At 38.9% G+C, this 25,574-nt stretch overlaps 1 protein-coding gene across 1 annotated transcript in view; it reads left to right on the forward strand.

Moving 5' to 3' along the window:
* Positions 1-24,731, forward strand: part of RBM33 (RNA binding motif protein 33) — a 185,773-nt gene extending 161,042 nt beyond the window's left edge. Inside the window, exons 16-18 of the mRNA XM_023727977.1 lie at positions 3,287-3,475; positions 21,979-22,067; positions 22,423-24,731. Of these exons, the coding sequence (XP_023583745.1) occupies positions 3,287-3,475; positions 21,979-22,067; positions 22,423-22,471 (327 nt within the window). The 3' untranslated portion in view covers positions 22,472-24,731. The remainder of the gene's footprint in view (positions 1-3,286; positions 3,476-21,978; positions 22,068-22,422) is intronic.
* The last annotated feature ends 843 nt before the right edge of the window (positions 24,732-25,574 follow it).

Raw genomic sequence — 25,574 nt, forward strand, 5'->3', positions numbered from 1 at the left:
GTTGATTGTGGATCCAAAAAAAAAAAAAATGAAATCCTTGACAACTTCAGTCTTTTCTCCGTTTATCATGATGTTGCTTATTGGCCCGGTTGTGAGGATTTTTGTTTCCTTTGTGTTGAGGTACAAACCATACTGAAGGCTGTGGTATTTGATTTTCATCGGTAAGTGCTTCAAGTCCTCTTAGCTTTCGACAAGCAAGGTTGTGTCATCTGCATATTGCAGGTTGGTAATGAGTCTTCCTCCAATCCTGATGCTGTGTTCTTCTTCATATAGTCCAACTTCTTGGAATATTTGTTCAGCATACAAATTGAATAAGTATGGTGAAAGGATACAGCCCTGATGCACACCCTTCCTGATTTTAAACCATGCAGTATTCCCTTGTTCTGTTTGAACAAGTGCCTCTTGGTCTATGTACAGATTCCTCACGAGCCCAATTGAGTGTTCTGAAATTTTCATTCTTCACAGTGTTATCCATAATTTGTTATGATCCACACAGTGGAATACCTTTGCATAGTCAGTAAAGCACAGGTAACCATCTCTGGTATTCTCTGCTTTCAGCCAGGATCCATCTGACATGAGCAGTGATATCCCTCATTCCATGTCCTCTTCTGAATTCAGCTAGAATTTCTGGAAGTTCTCTGTCAATATACTCCTGCAGCCACTTTTGAATGATCTTCAGTAGTTTTACTAGCGTGTGATATTAATGATATTGTTCAATGATTTCCACATTCTGTTGGATCACCTTTCTTTGGAATGACACAAACAATGGATTTCTTCAATTTGGTTGTTCAGGTAGCTGTCTTCCAAATTTCTTGGCGTAGACAAATGAGCACCTCCAGTGCTGCATCCATTTGTTAAAACATTTAGTTGGTATTCCGTCAATTCCTGGAGCCTTGTTTTTCACCAGTGCCTTCAGTGCAGCTTGGACTTCTTCCTTCAGTACTATCGGTTCTTGATCATATGCTACCTCTTGAAATGTTTGTGTTGACTGATTCTTTTTGGTACATCATTTTATTTTGCTGTTTCCTGAGTTGTTCAGTATTTTGCGCATAGAATCTTTCAGTATTGCAACTTGAGGCTTAAATTTTTTCTTCAGTTCTTTCAGCTTGAAAAATGCTGGATGTGTTCTTCCCATTTGGTTTTCTAACTCCAGCTCTTTGCACTTGTCATTATAACACTTTGTCTTCTCAAGCTGTCCTTTGAAATCTTCTGTTCACCTCTTTTACTTCATTCATCATTTCTTCCATTCGCTTTAGCTCCTCTACATCAAGAATTAAGTTTCAGAGTCTCTTATGACATCCATTTTGGTCTTTTCTTTCTTTCTTGTCTTCTTCATGACGTTTTGCTTTCTTCATGTATCATGTCCTTGATGTCATCGCACAAGTCGTCTGGTCTTCAGTCAGTAATGTTGAATGTGCAAAATCTATTCTTGAGATGATCTCTACATTCAGGTGGGTTATACTCAAGGTTGTATTTTGACTCTTGTGGACTTGTTTTGATTTTCTTCAGCTTCAACTTCATCTTGGCTTATGAGCAATTGACGTTCTGTTCCACAGTAGGCCCCTGGCCTTGTTCTGGCTGATATTGAGCTTCTCCATCATCTTTTTCCGCAGGTGTAGTTGATTTGATTCCTGTTGTCTGGCGAGGTCCACGTGTATAGTTGCTATTTATGTTGTTGAAAAAAGTTATTTGCAGTGAAGAAGTCCATAGTCTTGCAAAATTCTTATCATGAGACATCTGGGTCATTTCTGTCACCAAGGCCATTGTTTTCCAACTGTCGATCCTTTGTCTTTGTTTCCAACTTTTGCATTCCAATCACCAGTAATTAACAGTGCATTTTGATTGCATATTTAATCAATTTCAGACTGCCGAAGTTGGTGAAAATATTCATTGTCTTCATCTTTGGCATTAGTGGATTAGTAGTTGGTGCATAAATTTGAGTAATAGTCATATTAGCTGGCTTCCTTGTAGGTGTACGAATATTATCTTACGACTGAAAGCATTGTACTTCAGGATAGATCTTGAAATGTTCTTTTTGACCATGAATGCAACGCCAGTCCTCTTCGATTTGTCACTCCCGGCATAGTAGATCATATTATTGTCAGATTCAAAATGGCCAATACCAGCCCATTTCAGCTCAGTAATGCCTAGGATATTGATCTCTATGTGTTCCATTTCATTTTTGACAACTTCTAATTTTCCTAGATTTCATACTTCGTGCATTCCACGTTTTGATTATTAATGGATGTTTACAGCTGTTTCTTCTCATTTTGAGTCCTGTCACATCAGCAAATGAAGGTCCAGAAAGCTTTACCTCTCCCATGTCATTAAGGTTAACTCTACTTTGAGGCAGCAGCAATTCCCTAGTCATATTTGAGCACCTTCCATCCTGAGGGACTCATCTGCCAGCACTATAACAGACCATGTTCTGCCTCTATTCATGAGATTTTCACTGGCCAGTTCGTGCAGAAGTAGACCACCAGGTCCCTCTTTCTAGTCTGTCTTAGTCTAGAAGCTCTGCTGAAACCCGTCCACCATGGGTGACCCTGCTGGTATTTGAAATACTGTTGACATAGCTTCCAGCATCACAGCAACACCCAAGCCACCACAGCGGGACAAACTGACAGGCGAGTGTTGTGCACTGCACCTTAGGTTACTTAAATCAGAATTTCTGATTGATGGGCCACAGTCACTGGTAATTTTTTAAAACTCTGCCAGTGATTGTAATGGGCAGCCAGGATTGAAATCCTTGTTATAGAACCTGCATTTGAGGTTTTCAGCCTGGCAAATGTAAATATTCACAAGTTGGATGTACAATGTTTTGGCTTTTTGTGACTTTTTGAAAATTATAAGTACTATTAGAAGGTGAATTTAGTACTATACAAAATTCACCAGGTCCCCACTGAAATTGTTTTGAATGTGGTGGAATTTTAGGACTGGATTGGAATCCTTAACCGTGTGACTTACAGCAAGTATCTTAACCCTGTAACCTGTTTGTCTATAAAATAATGATAATATATGAAGTACCTCCCTATTAAAACTGCTTGGCACCAAGATACAGTCAAACATCTTTTCCATTTCTTTCCCTACACCTAGATTTGTTGAGTATTGTCATCTCAGTTAGACATTAAAACATTTTCTGATAGTGCATAGAAAACTGTAGATCATTCTGTAGCTCATGGCATATTTTAATTGATTCTAAGTTACTTGCTCCGTTTTATATTCTAATAACTTTGAAAATGCTTGAAGCTTAACAATCAGAATATGCTTTCTTTTTTGTTGCCAGGTCATTATGTACGGGAGAGGTAGAGGAGTAGCAGGTCAGATGGGTAGAGGACGCCTCATGCCAAATAAACAGAATCTACGCGTGGTGGAGTGCAAGCCTCAGCCTTGTGTCGTGTCGGTGGAAGGGCTGTCTTCATCAACTACTGATGTCCAGCTGAAAAACCTGCTCATGTCTGTAGGACCCATTCAGGTAGGTCACCTTGGGCTTCTGTCTAGGTCCAAGTTTGTCAGACCCCAGAACTAAATAACTCTGTGATTTAAGATGCTGTGCTCTTTGTGTTGGTTATTTCATAAACAAATAATACACCTGAAAAGAAAGATATATTTAATCTACTATGCACACTTGATATTGGAACTTCTGCCTCAGAGTTTTATTATGATGGAATTTCCAGATGCTCAGTTATAAATTTAAGAAATATTAATAATCTAGATGAACCAATTAGCCTTTGAAACCCTCACAGTAACTTGCACATGTACACACAGATATTTTCTTCTGTCAAATTGACTTATTTTGTTTGTAATAATTTTTTAAATTCTGAAGTATTTAGCCTTCTTATCCTTAATTTCCAGAAATATCCTCACATGTTAACAGCTGTGCAGCTTGGTTTAGATTTTAGAAGTATGGCAGTAACTTGGACTGTATTTTGGTCTCTTAAGTTTAAAACTGGCTGTTATTCTTGCTTAAAAATCTGCTGAGCTGGCTACAAATGGTCTGCAGTTGTGTTGTAAACGAAATTTTTCCCTAAAGTCCCTGATCTTCACAGTTTTGAGAGCTCTCTTGATGAGTCAGTGAAGAAACGGGTTGACCTGGTTTTCCTTTAGCAGGTATCTCTAGCCTCATTTCTGGCCTGTCCTGCCAGGTGTCACCACCACTGCCAGTCAGCGCCCTGACCCCTGCACCCAACAGCCCACATTCCACATTAGTGTCTGCGGGTCAGGGTAGCGGGAGTTTAGAAATGTGACTAACGCAAATGTTAGGACATGGAGAGTCGATGTTAGGTTTCTGACCAGTACACAGTGCCTTCTTTTCAGAATAGGTCATAGCCTCTTGCTTCAGGAGTAGATTTGGAAGCATTTTCAGACTAGGGTAGATATGAGTAATTAGTTTAGAATGTATTTCAGTTCTCCGTCTACTGTTGAGATTTCCTAAGGTGAGGAGTAGGTGAAACCCAGTCAGAAAACTGTCTTTGTTATTTAGGTTTAATTAGTGCCAGCCTAATTTTTTGATTCCTAGAGAAGAGTTATGTTTGGTTTTTATTAATTATGTTAACATATTATAGTTTAGTTTCTGTAGTAATGAAAAATTAACCAAAAATCTTTGCTTCTATTTTTAATAGATTTTCTGGTGGCCCAGTTAGGATCAGCTTTTCGGTTATCATAGACATAAAGCTTATTACACTCAAGAATAGGTTGTTTGTAGACAATTCATAACAAAACATTAATTTGCAGGAACAGAACTGACAATAGAGAATATTAAGTGCATTAAAATGTGGTTATTCTGCTCTGAGACTCTAAGAACAAATGGCGATTAGGATTCTGAGTCAGATAACGGTTTAGCGGTGAATCCAGCCTTTGAAAAAACCAGAGCCTAGTCTGTTCTGAACCACAGACCAGTGTTGTCTGTTGAGGAGCTCATTTTTATAATACGATTAGAGCTTATTCCTTCTCAATGTTTCTGTTGTCTGTTGGGCTTTCTGTACTTCCCTATTGGGGCATAAAATGATGTGACTATTGCTTTCCATTTGTCACCTGCTAATTTTATGGGCTTTGCTTCAGCATCTGTAGTCTTGACCACTGAATAATCTTATCAAGATCCATGTTTGAGTGGTAAGTGCTGTTCGCTTCTGACATGCATTAAGTGAGTTTTAGTGGCTACATTGTGAAAATTAACTTGGAGCCATTGTGAGGCCACCTGACCTTGGTCTTACCCGTTTTCTAAATCGAATTTTGTATTTTCGGGCTATCGATCTCTGAATGGCCATTTCCTCTTAAGTTGTGGTTTTTGTTTTTGTTTTTGTTTTTGTTTTTTTCCCGTACTGAAAAGAATTAGAAATCTTTGTGTTATCTAATTTCATTGGGGCCACTTATAAACCTAACAGAAACAGTGTTGGAATGGTTTAATGACTTGTTTTAATTAGAAAGAAAGAGAAAGATATGAGAAAGTTTTCTAGGTTACATGAGTTACCCTTAAAATAAAGTAAAAGGTGAGCGCCCGTATGCCACTGTAGGAATCCCTAAGGAGTGATGGGTTCAGTGCTTGTTCACGGGCCTGTTCTTTCTGCCTGGTGAACAAAATGTTGTGCTCTCATTTCCTGCCAGCCTTAGGTCCATGGGATTGTTTTAAATCGTAGTTTATAGATTTGGTAACACTGTAATCACAAAATACTATGTTTCATAATTTAAAAAAGCAAGCACCCTGATATTACAAGCTTCTGCCAGCATTAGATAGCTAAAGCAATGATACTGCTGAGTATAGATGTTAAAGGGACTGACCTCAGTGACCCAAGACATCCTGCCTTCCTGGACTGAGAAGGAAAACTATTTGCACAGTAGTTCAAGTCTCTGAATACTTTGGGTTATGGCACTACCTAGTGTTCACGTAGTGTAATGGCAAGTTGTGGTGTTATCTAGACTAGGAAGGACCTTGGGACATTTAATTATAGAAAATGGCAATAACTGCATTTTAACTATATTTTTATAACGTATGGAATCTGAGAACTTTTCTCAGTGTATCAGTAGAGTGGAACGTGCTAGCCAGTGTTGCTTTCAGATCAGTATTTCACTTTCTTAAATGACATTCATAAGTCTCACTAGAAAATTCATTTTAAAGACATCTGTTTATAGAGTCATTGTTGACAGAGTAAGGAAGAATAACAAGATGTTTTAGAAATATCATAGCCAGAAGATAAAGATGGCATAAGTATTGTAGTGTGTTTCAGAGTTTCAGATGGGGGAAGTTGCAGTAAGAATGAAAACCACATGATACTGACTAACATGCATACTAAACGAGTCAGGAAGAAGATTCTACCCAGGATCTGGAGATACCGAAAGAGGAATATGAGGCTCTGGGGATGCCCCTTATTGCCGAGAAAGGAGTAGGCAAAGGAAAGCTCGGTGGCACCTGCAGGTGTCCAGATTGGCGTTAGGACGCCACGCTCTGTGAGGCTGACGAGGAAGCTGTCCCAGGCCTCTCTGTAACCTTGGTGTGCGTTCTGTTAGTGGCTGCCTCGGGGCCAGCTGACAACTTCCTGCTCCATCCTGAAGAATGACACCCAGTTAACATTTGGGATTAGGAAGTAAGTTTATTGCAATTTTTGAGTCCTCTTTTGTTTAATTACTTTTATTTCCCTACTTGCTGGGGTTTGCCTAAAATTGTTTTAAAAAAAAAAAATACGTTTTTTTAACTTACATTAGATTCTACTTCATGATGAAAAACAAAAAGATAGTTTTTCTCACAAGAGCATAAAGTTTGCAGTCAGTGAGTGTGCGTGCGTATGTGTGTATATATATACACGTGTGTATATGTATGTATGTATATATATACACGTGTGTATATGTATGTATGTATATATAGCTGTTTCCCTGTTTTGATAGTCACTGAAAGGATAGCATTGGGTACTAGCAGTAATCTTAATACTGATACCAGCCACTACTCCGCCCACTTTTTCTATGTTAACTTGTTTGTATCTCCCAACAGTGCTATGAGGTGGTCACTAAGCTGAAATGCAGAGTAGAATGGTCACATGGTGGGTGGGTGCTGGCTAGTGCAGTTGTTGCTGCTTTATTAACCCTCCAGAAAGCAGCAAGAATATGGGCTTTGCTAGGAGATTGGTTTAAATCTGGATTTTGCCATTTATTACTATGCAACTTTTGGACAAAATACTTAACCTTTGTGAGCCTAAGCTTTCCCAGTTGTTAAAATTGAGGTAACTGTCTAACTAACATGCTGTGAGGATTAAATGAGGTAATGTATGACATTATGATAACCCTTAGCATAGTATCTAACATAGCAAACACTTAGTAAATGTTAGTTCCCTTTTCCCTGTAAATCACATTTAGATCCATCCAGCCTAAGACTCACCAAGCTGAACTGTCTTAGTGGCAAGCAAGTCATGCTCTGAAGACCCCTTCCTCAGAGTTCTGCTTATCTTGATGCCGTACGAACCATGTTTCCACAGTGTCCCCAAAAGACCCTGATTAGGGGGAATCCTTGTAACAAGATAGCGGCGCTCAGGGTTTACCACCCCCAAGAAGGTCATTCACCAGACTTGCCTGACTAACGCAGGCCAGACTTTTTGCAGGCCTCGTAATTGCTAATGATTTTGCTAATCTTGAAGATGTGATCCACAATTGATTTACTCCCCACGGCATTTTCTCCAAAATATGTACCTAATAAATATTCATTGAATGAGTAAGCAGTAGTCATTTTTAAAGAAACGAAGTAATGAGGCTTTAATTATGATTGTATTTCACCACATAAAACTTGTTTACATATATTAAATAACAAGAATAAAAATATTTTTGAACCACGTAGGAAACTACAGAAAACAAAAGCCCTACAGGTTTCTGTATCTTCAGTTAAGGGTTGTCATCAGATACTGCGTCTCAGTAGTCCCTCTCTATCTCATTTCTTATAACTCTCTCCCTCTCTCTCTGTGCTCCAACTACACAGGTCCCCTTTTTTCTCAGACGAGCCCAGCACGTTCCCTCTGTATTGCCTTTCCCTACACCAGAAATGCTTCTTCCACCAGGTTCACTTAGTCAGCTCCTAGAGATCAAGGATCAAGTGTCATTGTTTCAGTTAGCCCTTAAATTTCAACAGCAACCCCCAAACCACTGCTTCCCCACCCTCAGTATCCTTTTTCCTTTTCTCTATAGCATTTAATCATCGTCTGATATTCTAACTAGTCTTTTACTTACTTGTTTACTGTCTGACTCTCCCTAATGGTGAGCTCTGTGAGAGCAGAGATTTTGTCTGTTTTGTTTACCGCTTTATCCACAGAGCCTGGAATAGTGGCTGGCACAAGGTGGCCATTCAGTGAAGATTGGTCGAATGAATGAATGAAATGAGAGTTAATGAAGTTATATATAGGATTGAGATGATCTAAGCCAGTGCTTTTAAAACTTGAATGTGCATGTGAGTCACCTGGGGATCTTGCTGAAATGCAGATGCTGATTCAGTAGGTCTGAGTAGAGCCCAAGATTCTACACTTTTAACAAGCTCTTAGGTGATACTAGTGCCGCTGATCCCCAAACCTCACTCTAAGTATTAAGATTCTGAACTACAGAGGAGTGGACCAGCTCTCCCTTAGATTCTTCTGTTTTATTGGGATGTCAGGGTTATGAGGAGAGTTGTGAGAATCTGTTTACTTAATCGCGTAAGTACTGGTGGAAATTGGGTATAGGCATCATTTTTCTTGTAAGTGTGCTCTTAACATCACATATATGGCTCATAGAGTTACAGTTATAGAGCTAACGGGGCCTCAGTAGAGATCATTCAGCCCAGACCTGTTATTTGACAAATGAAGGACTTAGAGGGTAATTTGCCCAACGTTATGTAGCGTTTTAGAGGCAAAGCAGGATCTTCCCTGATCTGACCTTTTTCTGATATACTATTCTATGTAACTGCAAAGTTATTGATCAACAAATTATTAATCTTGAGTTCCATTGTGTTATTTTATTCTCCTTTATTGTGTAAAAACAAATATAATTACTGTTAAAGTACTGTTGTTGTTATTGTTGTTAGGTGTCATTGAGTTAGTTCCGACTTACAGTGATCCTGTGTACAACAGAATGAAACACTGCCTGGTCCTGCACCATCCTCACAATCATGTTTGAACCCATTGTTGCGGCTACTGTGTCAGTCCGTCTCGTTGAGGGTCTTTTCTCTTTTTCTCTGACCCAAGCATGATGTCCTTCTCCAGGGACTGGTCCCTCCTGAGAACACGTCCAGACTATATGAGACGAAGTCTCACCATCCTTACTTCTAAGGAACATTCTCGCTGTACTTCTTCCAAGAAAGATTTGTTCATTCTTCTGGCAGTGCATGGTATCTTCAGTATTCTCTGCCAACACCATAATTCAAATGTGTCAGTTCTTTGGTCGTCCTTATTCATCGTCCAGCTTTTGCATGCGTATGAGACGATTGAAAATACCATGGCTTGGGTCAGGGACACCTTAGTCCTCAAGGTGACATCTTTGCTTTTCAACACTTTAAAGAGGTCTTTTGCAGCAGATTTGTCCAATGCAATATGTCATTTGATTTCTTGACTGCTTCATCCATGGGCAGTTAAAACAATTTCTTATACTAGATCTCTTATCAGTGCCAGATAGATCCTGATTACATTGAATGAAGTAATGCAGGCAGCTCTCAATTAGAAATATGGTCTTTTTTTTTTTTTTTAATCTGGACTTATAGAATCTTCTATACCAAGCTTTCAATAATAATTGAGAAGCCCAAATATTAGAATTCAGGAAAAGCAATAGAGTCAGTATTCAAGACAACCCAACTATTGAGACAAGAACTGCAAATATGAACAGACACGAGAGTTTTAGTTGATTCTGTTAGAATGAGCATATGATGGGGCTGATGCAGACTTACGTTTAATTGCTGTTGGAATGGTGTTCACTGCTTCAGGAGCCCATTTAAACAAGAGAGTATACATTGTACTGTGTATAGAAAAGTTACCAGAGTAAAGAAGTCCTGTACCATTCAAGAAATGATCAAAGAAACTGGAAATGCTGAGCCTGGAAAAGAAAAGACTTAGTGGGGAATATGAGAACTGTTACGAGATACTGCAGATATTGTCATGTGAGAAGGGAGGTTTGGTAGGTGTTCTTCAGTGGTTCTTAGACCATTCCCCGGGGGATTTGTTCTAGCACAGATTGCTGGTCCCACCTCCCGGGTCTTGGAGTCTGTGGCTTTGGGGTGGGGCCTGAGAATTTGCATTTCTAATGAGTTCCGAGGTGATGCTGATGCTGCTGATCTGGAGACCAGAGTTTGAGAATGAATAACCTAAAGGCTGAACTTGGGGACAGTGGGTGATAGGTACTGGGAGGCAGAATGTAGAAACCTTCTGTTAGCAGAGCTGCCTCATTTGAGTCTCTCCATTATTGAGCTCATGGGTTCTGTTACTGTGTGTGTTCAAGGCTCTTTGGGTTATTTTTCTACCAAGGGTTTGTACTATACCTTTTAGGCACCTTTTGATGCCAGCATCCTATGATTTTGTGCCAAAAGAGTTCTCCGCCCTTAATCTCACTTGTATTTCAAGAAAAGCATATAGCAGTTTATTTATATAGAAACGAATAGGGGCCTGAGAGGAAGGTCTCACTCTCACTTCCAGATTTAAGTTATAATTTGGTTAGTGATCCTTGATCAGAGTGTTTTTTTGTTTTGTTTCATTTTTTTCTTTTGTAAGTAAATGGCAAAGTATGAATTAGAATATAATTTTAACCTAAGTTATTATCTTTTTGCTGCAAAAGCAGACTCCATTGTTGAAAAGGACTATTAAGTGGTATAAATTACATCATTTATGTGTGTGTACATAAACTTACTTATTTTCGTTAAAGCCGTTAGTAATAGGTTCATTACTTTCTTCAAAGACCTAGATACCTGTTCCAAAATACATATGCCCTAAGTGAACTTATTTGTAAAGATGCATTAAAGTTATAGGCATTATTTTTTGTGATTTTACAATTCAAATTAAATTTGTAATTCAATTATTTTGGATACTGTAAAATGTCCCATTAGGTAGGTCATTTCTTCAAAGTTGAATTAACAAAGGAATTTGGAATTTGGGCCCTATTAGAAAAGTATAATTATCTAAAAAGAAAATGTTTGCTTATTTGTTTGTTTTAAACTAGTATAGATCAAAGAGGGATGAAATCCATATACTAGGTAAAATGGATCCGAACGATCTTTCGGGGCCAGATTCATATACTAGGTAAAATTGATCCTAATGATCTTTTGGGACCAAATTAACTTTTGTTCAACTTTTAAAAATTCAGATATGCATATATATCTATAGTTTTTAAAAGCTTAAAAGATATACAGCCATTTAAAAGATGAAATGATAAATATTAAGAAGTTGATGTCATGTTTAACAACAACTAAATTTGCTATAGAATTACTGTAGGGAGATGATTTTGTGAAGAAAAAATGGGAACTTAAAATCTAAATTGAGATTAACTCTTGAATTAGTTTTTTTTTTTAAATTGTACTTCAGGTGAAGGTTTACAGAACAAATAGTTTCTCATGAAACAGCAGTACACATATTGTTTTATGACATTGGTTAACAACCCCACGACATGTCAACCCTCTCCCTTCTCGACCTTTCTCTTTCTTTTCGGTGAAAATATACATAGCCAAAGATACACCATTTCAAAAATTTCTACATGCACAGTTCAGTGACATCGACTACGCTCTTCCAGTTGTGCTGCTTTTCTCACTTTAGATGAAGGTTTACCGAACAAAATAGTTTCTCATTAAAGAGTTAGTACACATGTTGCCCTATGACAATGGTTAACAACCTCACAACACATCAACACTATCCTTACTCAACCTTAGGGTTCCTGTCCCCAGCTTTCCCGTCCCCTTCTGCCTTCTAGCCCTTGTCCCTGGACTGTGGTGCCTCATTAGTCCCATTTGGTTTTATGGGGCTGTCCACTCCCCGGATGAACGGTGAACCTCGGAAGTGACTTTACCATTGAGCTAAAAGGGTGTCTGGGGGCCGTACTCTCGGGGTTTCTCCAGTCTCTGTCAGGCCAGTAAATCTCATCTTTTTTTTGTGAGTTAGAATTTTGTTCTACATCCTTCTCCAGCTCTGTCCAGAACCTGAGTTAATTAATTTTGTGTATATTTTCCTAGAACCTGTATTTAGAATCCCAAAGAAAGAGCCTAGCAAAGTAAGTTTTCAGGATATTTTACTGTTCTACGAAGTACAGCCAGCTCTTGATTACACTTACTGACCCAGTTAGAAACGAGAGAGGCTAATTGAAGTGGACCATGAGTCGGGGATTTCAGACGGGCTGGTCAGTTTCACCAGAGCTACCAGGAACAGCCGTGCGTGTGACGTGAGTGTCCGCCCCTCCTGTTCCCACTTTGACAGCGGGTGTAATGAGAGTGACGATAAGAGACCTGAATCGCAGCTGAGGTTGTGGATGATCTATACCAGGGTTATCCCTAGGAGTCAAAGGTTGACTGTGGACAAGGTAAAGAAAAAGGCTGTGCAGAGTTTCACTTAGTGAAGGGGCTTAGACACTCCTTGACATAAATTAAAAATATTTTTCCAGCTTAATTTCTCTCTTTCTCTGTCCTGGAAAAGGTGTAATTCAGAGAGCCCAAGGAGGTTGGTCAGAATTTGAAATTATATAAAATTGTTCCTTTTCTATAACTGAAATGGAATTTGAGAGGCTTGAGATTTGATGCAGGTTAATTTAAGGTTGAAACCCTGGTGGCATAGTGGTTAAGAGTTTGGCTGCTAACCAGAAGGTTGGCAGTTCAAATCCACCAGGCACTCCTTGGAAACCCTGTGGAGCAGTTCTACTCTATCCTAATGGGGCGCTATGAGTCGGGATCGACTGGACGGCAATTTTTTTTTTTTTTATTGTAATGTTTTCTAAGACCTTCCATGTGGTGGGGATGGCATGAGAGAGGGAGTGGTGGCAGACAGCCTGACTGTCTGTTTAAGGTACGTTAAAAGCAGAAGATATTTTTAGTGCCTCATTTCAAAAATCCTTTTGGAGTAGAATTTTTTTCTATATTGGTCTTATTCTTGAAGTAGCAAAACTTTGAAAAATAACTTCTCACTTTGTAATGTGTCACAAATCAAATTAGTTTTTATTCACCTCTTATTTTCTACCATCAAATTGCAGGTTATCAGTGATCAGATAGCCCCATAATTGCTAAATCTTATACTCTCAGTTGTTTCATTTTTTACCCCAATTTTCTGCTCTTATTTCCTCTTTCCTTTTCTGCCCACTCCCTACAGTTTGCTCCGCTACAGGTCCTCCTTTCCTAACCCTGTGGCCTACCCTGGGGACAGGGACAGGTGGTTGACTTCTGACACGACACTCATTTCTCCCTAAGGCCTGAAGTCAGAGGAGAAAATAGACTTCAGTTGTGTCTCCTCTTCGGATTCCTGAGTTTGAGGACTCCCAGACACACCCCAGCCCTCCACCCTCATTATTCTGTTATTTCTTAGGAAAGAACTTCTCCCCAAGGCATAAACTGCATCCCCACCCCAGAACAACACAAGCATCAGTGTTACTCTGACCTAGTTTTTCTTTCTCGCCTGTGGTTAGCCACTGCTTTCCTTGTTTTCTCCAGGCCAGTAAGGTGGTCAGCAGGAGGAGGTGGAAGCTGACTGCACTGGACACTGAGTCTGTGAACCATACGGTATTTACACACATCATAGCATTTACTAGCACCCTGTCAGATAGTGAGACGACTAAATATGGCTTTAAAATCAACCTTAACTAGAGCCTAAAACTTGGGCAGATGAATCAAATCTTTTTTCTTTAATCCCCAAGGATCACTTAACTGAAGTGCAGAAGGTAGTTCAGAGAGAAAAGAACTAGGCAGCTGATGAATAAGTGTTCCACCATAAGCAAAAAGCGTATTCTCCGTGAGCTAAAGCAGTATGCATATTGTGTCTAGATGGAAATATTCCAGGGACCCTGAAATAGTGTTGTAGCATCAGAGTGTTTATTTTTGTGATTTGTCTTAGTATACAAAGTCCTTTTGGGAGCAGTTCTTTAAACATATTTATTTTTCCTGTAAATATATGAATATATAAATGTAAACAACACACTGTATATTTAAATAAACATATAAATGTCATAAAGTACAACACACTGCATTTGAGATTTTCTTATTAGGACCAACAGAGAACTAAAAACAAATATTGAAGAACTACTTGTAATTTACTGAGGTTACAGGAGGGCTTGAGAGAGTGAATGATTGATAGTTCAGAAATCTGGGTTCATGAGGAATTTTATTTGCTTGTGTTTTGACTTAAGTATAGTTTACCCTTTGGAGCCTGGTGGTGCATATAGCAACCATGAATGTTTTTAGCCTCTGGGGTTTATTGGGAATTTGCTGCACCACTGACAGTGCGTGCTGCTGCAGGGTAGGGGCCTTCATGATGGTTTGAAACCAAAAAACAGGCGCGTGCTGCAGATCACTGTTTTTACAGGGTGTTGTAAGAGGTGTCTGAATTTTTGGAAGGAAAAACAGAAATTTTGGAAATATTTATTTGTTACACCTATGTACCAATAGACCTTGGTGGGAACTCTGGTGTATAATTCATGGTACTTTGTATGTACCACTAAACACTTAGGGTAGGCTTGTGGGAGGGGGCAAAAAAAAAAAAAAAATCCATACCACCTACCAAAAATTTAGACACACTCAATGATTCAGCATGCTTCCATTAATGAAAACACATGGTGTCAACAGAAAATTCAAAGCAGAAGATAACTGGGTCGCCAAAGGGGTAAACATTGCTCAGGTTTTGTGAGCATTCACTAGTTTAAGAATACCTGTGAATTTAAGGAATGACTGTGTTCCTTTTTAATACACTTGGTAAGAAAATAGAAAATACTTTATTGACATTTTCTACATACTACTTTTCCAGTAAAGGTTGTTCTCATTTTTAATTGGTCAAGGTATCATTTTGTTAACTCTGAAGATGAAAATGATGTCCATCCACTGAAATTTTTTTGCCTCATTGAAGGAATGGAGCCAGGAGATTTCATTTTGTCAAATGAATAATTAAAAGAGGCATGCAGGACAGTGTGAAGAGTGTGAGTTCTAGAACAGACCGCCTGCTGTCTGACTTAGGAACTGTGACCTTGGGCAGGTTACTTAAGCTCTCTGGGCTTCCTCTTCCTTGTCTGCTTAGTGGAGTAATAACAGCACACATCGTGGTATTTGTTAGGATTAAATGATTAAATACATGTGGCACACTTAGAACAGCACTTAATACATAGTAAGTGTTCAGAGTGTTGGTTTATTATTGCAATATTTCAAAAGCACAAAGATAAATATTATTAGCCTCTAAGTGTATTAGGAGCCCTGGTAGTGCAGTGGTTAAGAGCTTGGCTGCTAACCAAAAGGTTGGCAGTTCGAATCCACCAGCTACTCCTTGGAAACCCTATGAGGCAGTTCTACTCTGTCCTGTAGGGTCGCTATGAGTCGGAATCGACTCAACAGCAATGGGTTTGGTTTGGTTTGGTTTTTGGTAAGTGTGTTAAGTGATTCATACAGTATTTATTAAAATAAAAAACCTTTTTTCTACTGATAGCGTAAGCATATAAATATTCAGTGGTTTATTTATAATTGTCATGAATGACCCCTTTATTCTGGATGTTTTCAGAACTTTTGAAATAAACATAAAATCGGTATTCATGATTATATACAGAAGTGGCTTATAGTTGTTCAAACTTTTGCCTTCCTGCAAAGTACCTTTCTCCGAGAGAACTGATGCTAAAAATCAGCCCGTATTAATCTTACCATGGTTAAGTGAAAACCCTTTTATTTTCTTGACCGTCTATCACAGGCTGGAAGTCCAGTTCTCACAGGGGACCCAGACAAATAACTAGGCTTTGAACTCTCCATACCCTTTTTCTACTTCTCAGGGTTTAAGTAATACTCTCCACAGTTCATGGGAGTGAAGGATGTCTGCTTACTTACCGACTGCTAATACTCTAGACTGTATCTTTCTAAAAGTGATATGTGCACCTCATTCCTCAGTACTTCACACTTGTGGCTCTGGCTTCTCTGTTCTCTGCCTCAGGGTGGGGAGTGTTGGTGGCTCTCATTCTAGGTTGGCACTCTAGTTTGGTAAGAACAGTTTGTCATCAAAAGTGGTTACAAACTATTGATTGAATTAGAGCTGTGTTTCCCAGTTCCTGTTTTGTAAATGGGACTATATTGCTCATTATACTGTGGTGTTGAATACTGAAGTATTGAGTTCAACATAATAAACTTTTTTAATGTAGAATTTAGAGAGACTCAAAAAGCTCTGGAAACCAGGTTTTGGGGTTTTTGTTTCTTTTTACAGTATTCAAGAATAATTGATATGTATATCTTGGAAGTATTACAGAATTTTAAAGTGGCTTTTGAATAATCAAAGTTGTTCCATATAATTTTGAGGTTAGATTTTAGTATTATAACGTTCTTGTAAAATTAAAATTCATGGTCGGTGGATCTCTAATTCAGTCGAAATATTCAATTAGTCATCCATTCTAGAATTCTAAGAATTGACTATTTAGAACTACAACTATAATTAAAAACAAACAAAATAAAGGCTGAGTTGGAATTTTGTAATTGACACCAGCCTGTGTTGGAACTGGTCTTCGTGTTCTCTCTTGTTCTTCTGTTTTCTTTTCTGAGCCTAGGTTTTAAAAAGCTGTAGGGGAGGGTACTCTTTGCCTTTAGTCTTCTGTCACAGCTGTTGAATTCTGTCGCATTTGGTCAAAGTGAACAACAGCAGGGTAGCCCCGTATTGTGCAGTCTGAGAGAGATCAGTTGTGAATTGGGAAAACCTCATAGTTAATGTATAAACTCCAGTATATTTTACTTTCTTCTCTATTAGGATAATGTGCTGATTTAGAAATTGGGTTTATTTTAAGCAGCTCTACTTGTATTTAAAACAACTAATGTCATTTTTTGGCTTTAGATAATTCCTTAAGGCTCTAGGAGTTGTTAGCCAGAGGAATTGATTTTCAAGACTGCAGAATCATTTTAGTATGCCCATACCAGTTTAGTTTCTCTGTTACACAAACACACATACTCTCTTCCTAGAAAGAAGAAGAACTTTTCTTTAAATGCGGGGAAAAAACCTAGGGTTCTGAACGACATGGAAACTTTTCTGAAACTACACTAAATTGTGGGTTGTCAAAGCTTTTCACTGTTAATGTAGTGTAGCATGGCAGGTAAGTCAAATGATTCCTGATGGGATAGTTGAGTATAAATGCAGGAACCTGCTAACTGGCGGAGGATTCGTTTTCACTTGTGTTTTGCCACTTACAGTAACATAATTGTCTGAAAATATCTTGTCTCTGAAAAATGAAAAGTAAATCAGGATGAAATTTGATGTGTTAATCTTTTCCTTCTGCATGCCAGTAAGTTATTTGAGGGGGGGGGCGGGGGAGCGAGGGGATGAGTGAATATGTAATCTTAAGACAAATTTCAACTTTTGGTTTATTCTTGGTGAAAAGTTGTATGTGTATGTTTAACTACATGAAGATCTGTTACTGAATTATATAGATGTACACATTTTCAAAATGAAGTTGATGATAATAAACCTTAGCTTTTACTGCAAAGTTTCTTTTCCTCTACTTCTAATAAAGAACTCACTAACATTGTCATGTTGGTAGATCAGAAAATGGTTGAATGTTGACAATTTCTGTAGTTCAATCTTATCTCTAGAAAATAGGGTTTGTTTTTGAAAAAAAGTGCAAAAATGGAAGTAAAGGGAAACTAACTTGAAGCCAGTTGTTAAGAAAATGCTATTGTTAATTTGTTAATTATGTGAAAAACAAGTGATTCCTCTAATTTAAGAATTTCATTGAATGTTTAGCCTCTCTTGACTGATACTTCCTAAATCAAATTGAGTTTAATTCATTTAGATTACAAATAAACTCATCCCCTTAGATCAGAGTTTTACTGTTGGCAGCCTCATGCTGTCATTCCATATTGTGAAGTCATCCATAGGAAAGGAAATCACAATCAGAAATCCTAGAAATATTTTTTCTTGAAAGAAAAGCATAGTATTTCAAAATCCAGATTTCATCTATTCATAACTGTTTGTGATATCATAAGAAATTAGTTCTTCTGTTCATTCCTAATTGAGCGATTTATATATTTTTAGATAAGGTAAATTTATTACTGTTCTTTTAATTCTTGCAATAAGGTTTGCCACAATATTAGCAGCAGTTAATGCGAAGGTATTGAAATCACTTTGGAGGCATTACTTAAACCCCTTCAGAGTCTAGAACACCATAGGCATGTTGCCAGAAGAAAGGAAAGAATGCCACAGACAAGGTTAAACACCAGAAAACTGGGCTTCACAGTGGAAGTGCTGCCTGGTGCTGTGGTTCTGGTTGTAGTTAATGTGAACCTGTCTCTTGAATAAACTGAGAGATGACTCTTATCCCACATTCTCCTCTGCCCTCATCTGGTGACAAAAGAGAATGGCATTTTCTCTTTGGAAGCATAGCTCCATAGTTTCAATAACTAAAAGTCATTTGAAGGATAATCTACAGAATGGGAGCAAGCAGAAAGTTAGGGCTGGCAGCTTGGAAGAGGAAACAGATTTCTGTCAAATAATGCAAATAGAATTTCAAAGGCCAGAAAAGCTATATTGCTGAGAATGTATCTGAGAGAGGAATTAACTAATTAAAGATCAGTTATTGAGCTTTACTTTTCTCTTTAGCTTAATGCTAAAGGAAATCATCAAGAAAATTATTCTGCTTCCATTTTTTTCTATCAGAAAGAAGAGGGAAAATCTGGTATTTTATCATACTTGTTTCAGAAAAAAACAAAGCCTTTGCTCCCCAGTCTGTGAGTCAGTTGCGTGAGTTGCTGGCCTGTGCTGGTGATACATTCCCAACACCATTTGACTGATGTTTCTAGAGTGGTCACTTTACAAACTGTCAGTGCTGTTTAATTTGGAGACTTAAAACTTTTTATTTCTGTGTAATGACTTTGTTGTAGGAGTACTGACAGTCCATTTTATACATGAACAACGTTTTGGAAAGTGTTTTAGTATTTTTTTAGAGCTCTACTAGTTGTGTTTACTGATAGAATTTTTATGGTTATTAAAATGAACAGTACCTATTTCATATACAGTATAACTTTTTTGAACCTTTTTGAAGGGATTGATATTTTTAGTTACATGCTTCCATTGTAGATCTTTAACTAATGCTTTAAAATTAAATGGCCGCATGTTTAAATACTTTTAAAGGATCATGTGTTACCATTATATTTTTCTAGCTAGCATATATCACTAGTACAGAAACCTAGACACAGCAAAGAAATAGCTCCTTGCCACTGAAAATGCTGTCTTGTGCATATGTCATATGTCAGCACAGTGTCTTTCCAAAAATTGGTGTGCTAAGAGTCTGCCTGATGAGCCCTGCTGTTACTGCTGCATCAGGGGGCCTTCATGTTGCTTCAGAGACAGATGCACAGAATCTGCCACATAACTGGATTCTGTGAAAAATATCAACTCTGTTCATAGGACCTCAGTCTAGAGAGTGGCTATTATGGATTGAATTGTGTCCCAAAAAAATATTGTGTAGTGAATCCTAACCTCTATGCCTATAGTTATAATCGCATTTGGGAATGGGTTGTCTTTGTTATGTTAATGAGGCAAGATTAGTGTAGGATGTGTCTTAAGTCAATCCCTTGAGATATAAAAGAGATTAAACAGGCAAGCAGAAATGGGGGAAGAGAGATGCCAAGCCACACGAAGATCACACAGGAGCAGAAGCTCAAAGAGACAAGGACCTTATCCAGAGCTGGCAGAAAGAGGAAGCCTTCCCCTAGAGCCAGCACTCTGAATTTGGACTTGTAACCTCCTAAACTGTGAGAAACTAAATTTCTGTGTGTTAAAGTACCACTTGTGGTGCTTCTGTTATAGCAACACTAGATTACTAAGACAGAATTTGGTACCGGGAGTGGGGTGCTACTCTTAACAGATACCTAAAATGTGGAAGCAGGTTTAGAATTGGGTAATGGGTGGAGGCTGGAAGAGTTTTAAGGTGCCTAATAGTAAACACCTAGATTGCTTTGAAGAGACTGTTAGAATTATGGACGTCAAAGGCAATTCTGGTGAGGGCTCAGAAGGAAGTGAAGAGAGCTATAGAGAAAGTCTGTGTTGTCTTAGAGAACACATGACACCAGCAACAGAATGTTGCTAGGAATGTGGATGTTAAATGTACTTCTGGTGAGGCTTTAAAAGGAAGTGATGAATATGTGACTAGACAATGGAGGAAGGGTGATGCTTTCTATGCAGTGGCAAAGAACTTGTCTGAATTATGTTCAAATGTTTGCTGGAAGGTAGAACTTGTAAGTGATGAACTTGGATATCTGGCTGAGGAGATCTCTAAGCAAGACGTTATAGGGCCGTGTGGGTTCTCCTTACTGCTTATAGTAAAATGTGAGAGGAAAGAAATGGACTTAAAAATGAACTGTGCGAAATGAAAACAAAACTTAAAGTCATGTGTCCTAGAATGTTCCCCAAGGATGCAGCTATACAATCTTTTGTTAAATAGATTAAGCCTGTGACTGATGGATCGAACCAGCTACCACAGCAGAAAACCCATCAGCTTAGACGGAAGGGGTCAGGGATAGGGCAGAAGGAAAGGAAACTGTCTGCCTCTTGGAATTCTCCTGGCAGGAAACAGGCTGAAGGAGCTACATCTGTTGTCCTCCAAGGACCATCCTTGGAGCGGCTCAGAGATCAGCACCACTGTTGGAAGCAGCACAGGAAGCAGGGCTACCTTGGTTTCAAAGGGTAGAGCCACAAACTCCTAGGTTTCAAAGAGTCAGATCTTCACCAACTCAGTTTTGAAGTGTGGGGCTGCCATCAAGATGTGCTAAGAGGATGGGGCCACCACCCAAAACTGAGGGGGGTGGGGCCGCCACCAGGTGGACTAGGAGAATGGGACCGCCCAAAGCCAAAGGAACAGAGTTGCCATCCCAGTGGGCCTGGAAGGCAGAGCTGAAGCCCTGGGCAGAGGGCCTCCTTCCAGAATCCAGAGGGTAGCCAACACCTAGAGCCTGGAGGGTGGAGCCCATTGCCTAGCTGGTCCCAAAGGACAGGATTATTTTCTAGCCTTGAGAGCTAATGTAGATTGTTCTGCTGGGTTTTGGACTCGCTTGGTGCCTGTTATTTCTTCTTTCCCTCCAGTTTCTCCCATTTGTAATGAAAATGTCTGTCTTGTGCCTGTCCCACCATTGTACTATGGTAACAGATAACTTGTAGTCTAGATTTCACAGGTTCACAGATGAAGAGGAATTTTGCCCCAAGATAGAATACACCTGAAGTCTCACCCACATTTGATTTAGATGATTGAGAAGATGGTGTCTTGGACTGGGAGTTGATTTAAGACTTTTGGGATGATGTCATGGGATGAATGAATTTTGCATGTGCGAAGGACATAAATTTTGGGTGGCCAAAGGGTGGAATGTTATGGATTGAATTGTGTCCCCCAAAAATATGTATTATAAATCCTAACTTCTATGCCTGTGGTTATAATCCCATTTGGGAATGGGTTGTCTTTGCTATGTTAATGAGACAGGATTGGTTTCCTCTGGTGTGATGGATACTATCTTTTAAAAAAGGGTTAGGGACCCTATGATAAGTAACCTGACAGGAGGATATGAGAAAGAAAGTGATATATCCGAGGGTAAACTGCCACTGAGTCCCACAGGAGGTTTGGAGAGGCCTGGCGTGCCTGCGTGAGGCCAGATATGGACAGTCTTAAGAACCAGGCTGAGTGGGTCTAAGTGTTGCTCAGAGGAGTGACTTACTGGAGTAAGAAAAATCATCAGGGAAAGAAACTGGATGTAGAAGGGGAGGCAAATTAGGTGGTTTTAGTGTCCCAGATGTCAACCTAGACTCTCATTTTATATTGAAGTTAATTTTACATGATATTAAAATGTTTTTCGTTTTCCTCCTCTAGAGTTTACAGATGCTTCCTCAGCAACGGAAAGCCATAGCGAAGTTTAAGGAACCAGCACATGCATTAGCATTTCAGCAGAAATTCCACAGGTAACCAGTGTGTTGTTGTACGTCAGTGGTTATAGTGATTCAGGAGGGGGGCTTTCTGTCTGAGTTGCACATGGCTTTGCACGTATGTGTTTGTGCCCATGACATACGATTGTAGAACTACAGCAGTAGTGCATAAAGGGAGAAAATCCTTCCCTAAAACATTGCAACCTTTTGTAATGTGGACAGTTAACCCCCTTCTTTTAATACAGGACTTATCTGTAATTTTGCGTTTTTATAGAATTCTAGATTTTCTTTAATCAGGAGCCACCATTCTACTTTTGTTTTCTTTTATCTTGGTGAATTTGTTGCTGATTTGCATTCCCTTAACGTTGATTATTTCTTTACATTTCCACAGGCATATGATAGATTTGTCCCACATAAATGTGGCTCTGATTGTTGAGTGATTTTGAATAGGAGAATCTGACCTTATGCTATACAAACACTGTGGAATTTCTTCAAGGAAGCTCCCGGAGCAGAATCCTCAAGATCTTAGACCTTTCCAGTCACAGCCTTGCATAACTGTTGTCCGGAGCTACAGACAGCAAGCAACAGGATTGATTCAAGAAGAGCTGAACTTACAGGACGTAGCAAACTGGAGTTTGGTGTTAGATTTCTTCAAATTCTGTTGTAACCACAAAGAGCTACAGTTTTTTATTGTCTTTTGTTTTCAAAGTGCTTACGATGCATGTAGACATTGTTGTTCAGGATCTTACTGTATGATCGATCACAGTGACTTAGATTCAGGAAAGAACATTAATGCCACAGATTCACAGTATTTTTCACAGCAAAGAATATTTGATAATGGTTGCACTTATCTTCAGTGCAGGCTAGAAAACAGTTTTCTCAGCCAAGCTTCACTTGAATTGTCTTCTCAGAAAGACATCAAAAAGTCCTTGTAAAAATGTAGATTAAAATTTGGGTGATTATTGATTGACATTTGCATATCCTGGAAAGCCAGGGTGTGAGGGGGTGGTTGGGAGTGGTGCCGATTGAAGTGGCAGATTCTGCTTCTTGTAAATATTTCAAAAGCACCAACTGTGTGTTCCTGCTTCCAAGGAACTAGTACCCTTTCGCCAGTATTCCCAAATAAGGCAAAATGCTGGCTAGGCACGATTGCCGTTCCCTCTGGCTTAGAGAAAGGCAGGGTTAGCCCTCTTATCCTGCAGCTCTTTGACAAAGTTCGCCATTAGTAGATTTCCATATCATATATACAGTGTGAGATTGAGGGGCAGCTTGAAGGTTTAACAGACCAGTTTGATTTTCCCCCCTCTTTTTAAATAGAGTCCAGAGTGGCAGATTTTTGTCCCTGGCTTTGTGATATGTAGAACATTCTTTGGGAACTTGGTTATCATCGTTTTGATTATCTTTTTCTCCCCCCCTTTCTTTTTCTTTTCCTTCCTCTTTTCTTTGTTTTGAGGGCCTTTTGAGCAGGGGATGTGCTGTCCTTCAGTGGACCTAATGGCAAAGTGATTTTGCTCTGGCACATACCCTTTATGAAAATGGATGTGAGGTAATGGTTGTCTTACATGGTAGCGTAACCTAAAATAAAACATATGCATGTCATCGCTGAAACTGTGTTTAGTAATTCCGGGTAGGTTCCTTTAGGTGAGACACTTAATCTCCATAAAGCAACCTTTAGAAAAATTCATTTTGGGCAAGCATTGAAAAAAGTGCCTTATTGTATTTCTGCTCATGAAAGAGTTTCACTGTTTTGGATATATTCTAATGTGGACCTGAACTATTTGAGCAAATAATACTAGGGCATACTCAGACTTTTTAAGCTATATTTTATACTTAAGATTTCACATGAAATGTATTGACATTATTAATAGAATTAAAGGAGATAGAATGAAGGGAGACAGATGATCACTTACTGCATCTAGCTAACCCATGAGGAGCAGAATGAGCATTGACACACACTCTGAGCAAATGCATTCCTTCATGGCCTGCAGCCTTCAGCAGGACTTAAAGGAGACGGAGTTCACATGAGTTCGTATCATCTTGTGTTTTCACAGTTGTAATTTTATATTGCTTTTCAAATTAAGTGACCAAAACAGATACTAAGAACTGGAGAAGAGTCTTCCGGACCCTTGTGAGACTTCCTGTAGCATTGATTCTAAAGTGGCATCATGTGCTTAAGAGTCAGACTAGAAAGCGAAGGTGACAGTGGTAAAGGGCTGCTCTTCAAAAGATTTTGGTTCCAGAAAGCTGTAGGCATTCATGGAATATATTCAGAAACCCTTTCTTTGAAAGTGAATTTCATGTAGACGAGTTGGCTCTAGCTGCTGGTGACTGCACCCCTTCATTCCAGAAGGTCTCTAGCACACACTTGGAAGGTGGCATTGTATACCAGCCAGGCTGTTGGGTACCTCCAGCAGTTTCCCAAGTAGAAGCTCGGTGTGGTGGCCCTTCATCTGATTGATAAGCTGTCACTGCCCACTTGTTTTTAGAACTAAATTCATACATACTTAAAAGTGTAGATGGTTTGGCTCAGTCCACAGAGCAGGGCATTGAAATGAGTTTGGTAGCCTATCAGCTCTTATGAAGAGAAGTCAGAACCACTCAGTAGCCCTGTTCAGCAGTGAGGAGACTTGTAGTTGCTGAACTTAGATTATCAGTGAGCACTTACTGATGCAATTTGTTTAGCAAAATTTTACCATTTTCTGAAACAGTCTGAGAGTGCTGTGGCTTTGAAACCAAAAATCTGAACGTTGACTCTGAAAAGTAGGCATTTAAGCATAGTTTTTCTAGTTAGTGATAACGAAACTAAGTGTCATTTGGGCACTGTTGTTAAAAACAGATTTGGTGGCTACTTTAAGGTCTGCTTTTGGCATTATCAGAATGTGGTATGGTGCCATGGGATCGTGTATGTGTCTGTAACTGTTTGCACACATACATGTGTTAAGCTTGCTCTTAACTATAATGTTCTTGATGATCAACAAAGTCCAACCAGGGCTTGAGTGAAGCACTAGTTAGGATGATTGAACACAGTCCAGCCTCTCTGAATGCGTATAACTGTTGTATATGGACCCTAATTAGTGCAGACAATCTAAATAATAAAGGTTTACTTTCCTTGAAGGAAACCTACAGAAAAGGAAAGAAGCAGAATTAGAAAGTAATGTCATCTCTGTTTCCGGTGTACTTCTAGCAGATAAATCAGACCACCTTAAGCTAAACCGTCTTGGAAGATCTGTTGCAACCATTATCTTTGTTCTTTATTTATCATGCATTTAAAATGAGATGCAGAAGCATTTAACATACTATGTAAATATGGACCTTTTGAAATTAAAATGTTATTGAAAATGCTTTCAATTCAACGACATCTTAGCTATTTGTTAGTTCTTTTGTGTTGTCTTATCAAAGTTTAATCGATACAGTTCCATAATTGTTGATGTGTTTGTCTGTATATTCGATTTTTATAAAGATGGTAGTAAGTCAATACATCTACCCTGATCTGTGTATTATTTGTTCACAAATTCAAGAAGCTTTAAAGCCAGTAAATATCAA

The sequence above is a fragment of the Trichechus manatus genome, unplaced genomic scaffold (assembly GCF_000243295.1).
Source record: "Trichechus manatus latirostris isolate Lorelei unplaced genomic scaffold, TriManLat1.0 scaffold00020, whole genome shotgun sequence".
In the NCBI taxonomy this organism is placed as follows: Eukaryota; Metazoa; Chordata; class Mammalia; order Sirenia; family Trichechidae; genus Trichechus; species Trichechus manatus.